Genomic DNA, 7,338 nt, shown 5'->3' with positions numbered 1-7,338 from the left:
ACCCGAGGCAGATGATCCAGACACGTCCAATGTCAGAGAATGGACGTACCGCGATATCCTTCGCTTACCACCAGAGAAGCAGAAGGAATGGAGAGCTGCTTGCCACGAAGAATTGGATGCACTTCGTCGGCGCAGAGTCTTCGACTTGGTTGACCGCCCTAAAGGGCGTAAAGTCATAAAATGTCGCTGGGTATTTGACGTCAAATCAGATGGACGTCGCAAAGCGAGATTAGTCGCTAAAGGCTTCTCGCAGGTTGAAGGCATAGACTTCGACCAAATATTCTCACCAGTTGTGCGCTTTGAGACAGTGCGCCTTATGCTCGCGCTAGCAGCGCTTGAGGATTGGCACATATCTGGACTCGATGTGCGCAATGCCTATCTATACGGCAAACTGGATGAGGAAATTTATATGGAACAACCTGAAGGCTTCGCCGTAAAAGGCCAGGAGCACAAGGTTTGTAGACTGCGCCGTGCACTCTACGGACTTAAGCAAGCGGGGCTTGCCTGGTGGCGCACACTTGCTGAGTCTTTAGAGAAATTAGGCTGCAAACGTCTAACTACCGATGCTGGCATCTTCTTATTTAAGGAGAAGGATGGCCGCATGGTAATTATTGTCGTCTATGTTGACGATGCCTTGTTCTTTGGCAAGGACAAGTCCCTCGTGACAGATGTTAAGTCACGATTCATGAAGAAGTGGGAATGCAGGGACCTTGGCGATGTCAAGGAATTCTTACGCATGCGCATTACAAGGCAAGGCCGAGAGATTCACCTCGATCAGATCGCCTACCTTGATAAAGTGCTGCAGCGTTGTGGCATGCAGAATGCAAAATCTGCGCCAACTCCTCTCCCTGCAGGCTATCGACCTGAGCCTCACAATGGCCCGGTCAATCCTACTCTTCGTAGCCGGTTCCAAACTGTGATCGGTTCCTTGCTCTACATTATGCTTGGAACTCGACCAGATATCAGCTATGCAGTTACCAAGTTAGCACAATTTGCTGCTAATCCATCACAAGCCCATTTAGATAAAGCGCTGTATATCTGCCGCTATCTAATCGGGACTCGTAATTACACACTAGCTTTTGATGGTGCTAGTGGACTTGGTATTACTGCGTGCACTGATTCGGACTGGGCATCAGATCCCAGTACCAGGAAGTCCCAAACCGGTTACTTCCTTAAATTAGCCAATGGCATATTCAGTTGGCAGTCGAGAGCGCAGAAAACTGTTGCGCTATCCTCCACTGAAGCCGAGTACATGGCGCTCAGTGATTGTAGCCGCCAATGTGTATGGGTTAGACAACTCTTTGATGAGTTAGGCTACCAACTCGGCCCCATTCCTATTTGCGGTGACAACCAAGGATCTATATTCCTTGCATCTAATCCTGTCACCGAGCGAAGGTCTAAACATATTGACATTCGCTATCATTATATCAGGGAAGTCATCGAGCAAAAGAAAGTTGTAGTATTCTACATCGATGGCGAGAATAACCCTGCAGACATGTTCACTAAGAACTTAGGACATGTCAAATTCTTGCGCTTCAGAGCGCAACTCGGACTTAGGTTCTACAAGTAATCTAAGTCAGCCCAACGCTTGCGTGCGCGAATATCCGCAGCACTTAGCGAGGGGGAGTGTTGAACTAGGCGCTGACTTAGCTGCCAGGTTCTACAACGTACCAGAATGTACCGGAACCCTCTGGAATATTCTGGTATATTCCATTATTGTACAGGGCACGGAGCTCATGTGGGTCAGTGACATCATAGGTGGAGCTCAGTAGGATTATAGATATTCCACGTAGCTTAGTCAGCCTATGGGCCACAGTGTATATAAACCCTGCAGCTCTGCTACCTAATGACAAGGGTCGTTTATACGAGCTTTACCAGTAGCTACAGCATCCAACCAATACAGGTGAGTTGTGTAGGGCGCACTGTGCGTGCTGCTGCCTCCATAACTCTTCATCACTAATAAATTCCATTGACATACTCATAGGCTGTGTACCTTCGTAGGGTGCCCACCATATCTACGGGCAAGGGGATCTGTCAATCCTAATGATGCCGTGATGGGCACCTAGGACGAGGCACCGCCGACGGCGCTGGCGTGTTGTGAACCGTACTTCTAGTCAACATTGCTTTAAAGGTGCTATTCGGCTTGCACTAAATTCGATTCTCTTGACTCACGGGCATTTGTTTCTCACAGGCCAAGAAGGTCCGATCAGGATCGTATCAACGATGCTCCAAAGCTCGTCCATCATAGGCATCTCCCTCGACGCTGCTGGGCTTATCGCGCTCGCAGACCTCAAGGCAATCTCATACCGCACTGCGCTAACCGGCACATCGTCGTTCATCGACACTCTACTCATCGCACCGGGCATACACTGTCAACAACGCGCCTCGGAAGTAAATGGAGGAGAATATCCGGCTGCGGCAGCCCTGACCTCAGGCTCCCTCTTCCGCATCGAGAACCAAGCCACTGTCAGTTTCCTGCAAGGCATAGGCAAGACGGGTCACCTCGTACAAGTTGCAGTGTCATCGCTGGGCCGCAAGCCTCGCCTGTTCTCAAAGGACATGGCCGCGTCAATTCTGTATCTCTCCGCGGCCGCGCAGTCCGTGGTAGTCATGGTGCTTTTAGGGTATACCCGAGACTGGTGGGGCCTAGGCGTACTCGCTATGCTGGTCCTCGCGCGGCTTTGCAACGTGATTGCATTAAAGCGACGGACGAGGATGGGATGGAAAGGCATGTCCGAGCCCGACGTGCATGACGAGCTCTTCATCATTCTCAGCGAAGATCGCTGGGTACGGTTGCGGGGCCTGGTAGACGATCTGAAAGCCATCACAGGCGGCCAATGGCTACGCGAGGAATCTGTTCTAGACAGCTTCCTCTCTGGCTTCGCGACTCTGCTCGTATACGTTTCAGCGGCACTGGCGGGAAACGCCTCTACACTGGGCAAGCTGCTCCTCGCGTGCTTGCTTTTGGTCTCAGTCGCGTTTCTGGGGCTATGCAATTCGCTGACGCAGACTGTATATGTACGGAAGATCCGTATATCAGGAGGGCAGACCTAAAGCATATGTCCGCCGGGTACATCTGGTCAGGGAACTGATAGATGAGTACAGAAGAGACGATTGGGCAATAGCGATGGGATTGATTCCCCTCAGCACTGCCGTAGCAAAGACTTCATAGTAGACATGATACGTGGCTCAGGACATATCTCATAAGATACAGACTGACGTGGAGCAAATACAATGCACAAATCCCGACGTAGACATCTAGAACGCTACCGATACTCGAGAAGCGACGGAAGAAGTACTACATTCCAGGTGGACGAGTATCCCGTCATCACCCATTTTTTGACTTCTGCGTTTACAACACCTACGAGTCCCCCTCCGTCTTAACCTTCTTCGCGCTCTGGATCGTAGGCACCGCTGCGCCCCTGACACCAACATCGGGTCCTCCATCCGGCTCCACTGCGCGCTTCCGCTTCTCCCCCGATTGCTCCTCGCCGCTCCCGTTCGACTTCGCTTCAGTGGTACCAGCATTCTGCCTCCCACCACCGTCACGGTTACCACCACGGCCACCGCGACCTCCACGCCCGCCGCGCCCGCCTCTCCCGCCCCGGCCGCCCCGGCCGCCTCGTGACGAGCCCTTGGACTGGGAGAATTGGAGCACGCGCTTGGCAGCGGTCTGAGCGCGTTCCAGCTGGAACGCTTTTTCTTCTTCGTCTAGAGAGGCCTTCGTTCAGCCGATCAAGCAGGGCCATAGATGGGACAGGGTACTGACCTTCTGCTAGAGTCCAGGTGACTTCTTGGCCGCCGATAGTTTTTAGGTTATCTTTTACGTATTGGATCTCTTCCTCTGTTAAAGCCTTGTCAAAGCTTATGAGGCCCCAGTCATTGCCCTTCTCGTATTTCACGAACGGGACTCTCGCGAAACGCTCGCGTAGTGGTTTCTGCAGCACTCCCACCGGTGAATCATACGCCACGAACACGAATCACGAGGCCAACAGACCTTGATCTCCTCGAACGACACCTCGCCAGCCCCCGAGAATTTCAACGTCGCGCCCTTGACGTGCGGCACATCCTCCTCCTTCACGTGCCCGCCGTCCTCCTCGTACACGCGCAGTTTGCTCCCCATGAACTCCAGGAACACTTCGTTTTTCTTCTTCTCCTTCTCCTTGTTTTGTTCGCCCTTGGCGGCCTTCATCTCGCGGAACGCGTTGAAGCCCTTGCGCCCGCGGTCGTCCGCGCGCGCTTCGGCTTTCTTGCCAGTCAGGCCCTTTTCCTTGATTTTCATCTCGCAGTACGCTTTTCTGGGAGGGATATAGAGGTAAGAGGAGGGAGGGGATCATGGTGCAAGTGAACGTACTTGGTCATGATGAGAAGAGGCTCGCCGTTCCATGACGGCTTGGGGTCGGCGTTCAGGAACGTATCGACGGTCGAAGCATCAGCGAATTCTACAAAAACTGATCCCTAGTTTACAATCAGTTACTGGATAGAACGAGCGTACGATACCACTAACTTTGAACTTCTTATCTTCCGTCCGCCGCATGCGCACGGCGTTCGTTCGTCCCCACTGATCGAAGAACTCTTCAAGCTGCAGCTGCAGCTCCGGCGTCTCCTCTCCGAAACCTTTCTGACATCGTACACCATTTCACTTCCCTCAGCACGCAGGCCCTACGAGGGGATGACTCACAGCGTAGATAGTCCGCTCCATCTGCCCTTTCGGCTCCTTCACCTCCGTCTTCCGCCGCACCTTCTTCATACTCTCGTCAACCTCCAGAGCGGTGCTCTTCTCCTTGATGGCTTGCGCTACCCATTCGACACCGTTCGCGCTGTACTGCCGCATGCGCTTGAAGGAGGCGACTATAGAGACCTCAACCCAGTGTTCTGGGTCGGCCGTGTGCAGCTGCCACATGAACCTATGTGTAAGCTGTTAATCGGGGTGTTGCCGCGAAGATTGTAGCTGAATAGCCCACCTATCGTACGGGAGGTTCGAATCGGCGAAGTAGAATTCCACTGAAGTTGCGGTGAGATACGGTTTATGATACGACTCGCTACCGCTCCACACCTTGCCTAACAGCTTTTAATTTGGCTTTTTCAGCATCCTCCTCTGTCGCAGGTTTACTTGAGCTCGCTTCGCCGTTAGACTTGGCCTCGGCCGGCACAGTAGCCGTAGACGAATGATCTTCCGTCTTGACCGCGGCTTGCTCTGCCTGAGGAACGTCGACTGCCATAGCATCTGGCACTTCAGCTTTTACTTCAGTCATTTCGGTAGAATAACGGTTGGCGATGAGGACTCAGGAGGAGGCTTGAAGATCAATTGCCTTCCCGATCTCGACTTTCGGCTGACTCCGAAGTCGATCATATGTCTGTTTTAATTTTCTTCTTTTACTTTCTGTTATCCGTTTTTGGTCATGTGGCGGTCACTTGAGACGTAGGCATATCACGTTCAGTCACAAATCCTCGAAGGATGGAGGCAGAAGGGTAGGCTCCTTCATTCCCATATCTTTTTGGACTGACATGTGGACTCGGACGAATTAGTACGCAACGCTTATATTCATTCAGGACCTCCAACGGCGAGTCTGAACGCGTGGAGGTACTCGACAGACTATATAGAATCTATGGTTGTTTGGAATAGCTACCTGTAAATGATTCCCCGGTATCAAGACGAAGTGATGGAAGAACGGAGTCCGGGCATCCCCCGAGCAACAAGGGCTTTTCTGAGGACGGGGTGCGCACCCTCTACCGCAAGAACAATTAGATGTCTTGTCTAGAGCCGGTTGCATGTGCCTGTCCTTGTACTGCCCGGTGGTCGTCGTGGAGCGCCACATACGCCTTGCCTGGCTATAAAGCAAGCCCTCCTGGCATCCTGTCTGTATCATCGTCCCCATATTTGAGCACGTCTGCATCTCTATTCCTTCTCCAAATACACTTGAAGGTAAAGGTCACCACAGACTGTTGGCATATGCCCGATACTAAACGAGAGATTCACTCTTAGGATGACCTCGATCGAAGTCTATCATGGATTTTTAATCTCCCCTGAGCACTACGCGGTTGACAGGTGGCGGGAATATCTTAACTCGCAAGATAGAAGGGAGGACAGTTCCGAAGCCTCGGAAGGAGCGCCTACGCTGGAATCTCGCCGTCGGTCCTCCTGGGCGAAAATTGTCAAGCATTTCAAGGTTATGGAGGTGCTCGAGTCGTGGGGGTCTAACCAAGAGCCTGAATTAACCATGTTTGTGGCCGTCGGTTGGACTACCCAAGAAGCTCCTCCGGGAACAGCGCGCCATGAACTCGATATCAAAGCAGTGCGTTACCGGGACGCAGAGAAGATGATGGTGCTTTTGGGTCCCGACAAGACCTCGCCGCTGCCGCTGCCTACCTCGGATGAGGTAAGGTGCTGGCTGTATTATGTGGCCTATGCGGAAGCTCTGTATATGTGTCCGTCGTTTTGGATACGCAGGGCGACTCGAAAGTTCTTGTCAATTTGGGTTTTGTCCGCGCACGTGATTTGAACATGGGATCAAGTAGTAGTTCAAGTACTTCCGGGCGGTCCATATCCCCAAAGCATCATAAGCCCTCCCTTCCTGGTGGTCTCAGCAATTGACGCACGGGCCGCTGTGTATACTAGCGTTAGAAGTAGTATCGTTTATATGTTTATCCTTCCCTACTCTGTAGGGGTATTGTTTGTATTATATTCTATCGATACTGGTGGGATTTATATCCCCCGTTTGCGCATATCTCGAGGGCGTGCCAAGTCAGGAAAGCAGATACTAGTAGCGAGCTTTTGGCACAAATCCTTGTAAGTCCAACATAGTCTAAGATGACAGCTGGTCATCGAACTGCCAAATGCTGTCTTAGAGGGATACCTACAGTCCTGCAGCGACGACCTTCGACGCGAGCATCATCTCGGTTATTCCATATGTAGATATGTCAGACAAGAGCATCACGGCAAGTGCCGACCACGTCTCGTCATGTTACAGCCATTTGCAGATTGATGGGCCCACTTTTCAAAAATCATTTACAGTCGGACCACGTCGGACAAGCAATTGTGAGTCCCCGAGAGACGGAAATCAGACCATCTGGACTTCCCCACCTTCCTCCGACGTCCCTGGCACCCACTCCGATCCACTCCGACTGTACACGATTTTTTGAATTGGTGGTCTATCGATCTGCAAACGGCTGTACTCCCATCATGTTCTACCTCCAAACAAAGTTCCATTGCAGTGCGATAGATTGACAGCCGCTTGCAGATCGATAGACCATCAATTCAGAAAACCACGTATAGTCGGAGTGTGTCGGAGTGGGTGCCAAGGACGTCGGAAGAAGGTAGAGAAGTCCAGATGGTCT

At 51.9% G+C, this 7,338-nt stretch overlaps 2 protein-coding genes across 2 annotated transcripts; one reads left to right on the top strand and one right to left on the bottom strand.

The window, feature by feature from the left end:
* Positions 1–2,223: 2,223 nt before the first annotated feature.
* GLOTRDRAFT_116103 (uncharacterized protein) lies at positions 2,224–3,172 on the top strand (the record flags this gene model as incomplete). The annotated part of the gene is made up of 2 exons (XM_007867824.1): positions 2,224–3,012; positions 3,041–3,172. 2 exons carry the CDS (start codon positions 2,224–2,226, stop codon positions 3,170–3,172), a joined length of 921 nt encoding a protein of 306 aa, XP_007866015.1.
* GLOTRDRAFT_60820 (uncharacterized protein) lies at positions 2,930–5,287 on the bottom strand. Its single transcript, XM_007867823.1, has 8 exons — positions 5,057–5,287; positions 4,965–5,004; positions 4,682–4,907; positions 4,508–4,621; positions 4,355–4,458; positions 3,998–4,298; positions 3,770–3,938; positions 2,930–3,711 (listed from the first exon to the last, which is right to left on the bottom strand). The coding sequence occupies exons 1-8, from the start codon at positions 5,253–5,255 to the stop codon at positions 3,362–3,364; spliced, it is 1,503 nt and encodes a 500-aa protein (XP_007866014.1). The 5' UTR covers positions 5,256–5,287; the 3' UTR covers positions 2,930–3,361.
* Positions 5,288–7,338: the final 2,051 nt, after the last annotated feature.

Source organism: Gloeophyllum trabeum, assembly GCF_000344685.1.
Source record: "Gloeophyllum trabeum ATCC 11539 unplaced genomic scaffold GLOTRscaffold_00006, whole genome shotgun sequence".
Classification (NCBI taxonomy): Eukaryota; Fungi; Basidiomycota; class Agaricomycetes; order Gloeophyllales; family Gloeophyllaceae; genus Gloeophyllum; species Gloeophyllum trabeum.
The sequence above is the reverse complement of the archived record's forward strand: the minus strand, read 5'-3'. Positions and strand labels throughout refer to the sequence as shown.

Bases quoted from the DNA above. Each gene is read 5' to 3' on its own strand.
- GLOTRDRAFT_60820 (XM_007867823.1), bottom strand. From the start codon at position 5,255: ATGACTGAAGTAAAAGCTGAAGTGCCAGATGCTATGGCAGTCGACGTT. The intron at 4,622-4,681 runs GTGAGTCATCCC...GTACGATGTCAG, and splicing joins TGGAGCGGACTATCTACGCT to AAAGGTTTCGGAGAGGAGAC. The intron at 3,939-3,997 runs GTCTGTTGGCCT...GGAGTGCTGCAG, and splicing joins TGTCGTTCGAGGAGATCAAG to AAACCACTACGCGAGCGTTT.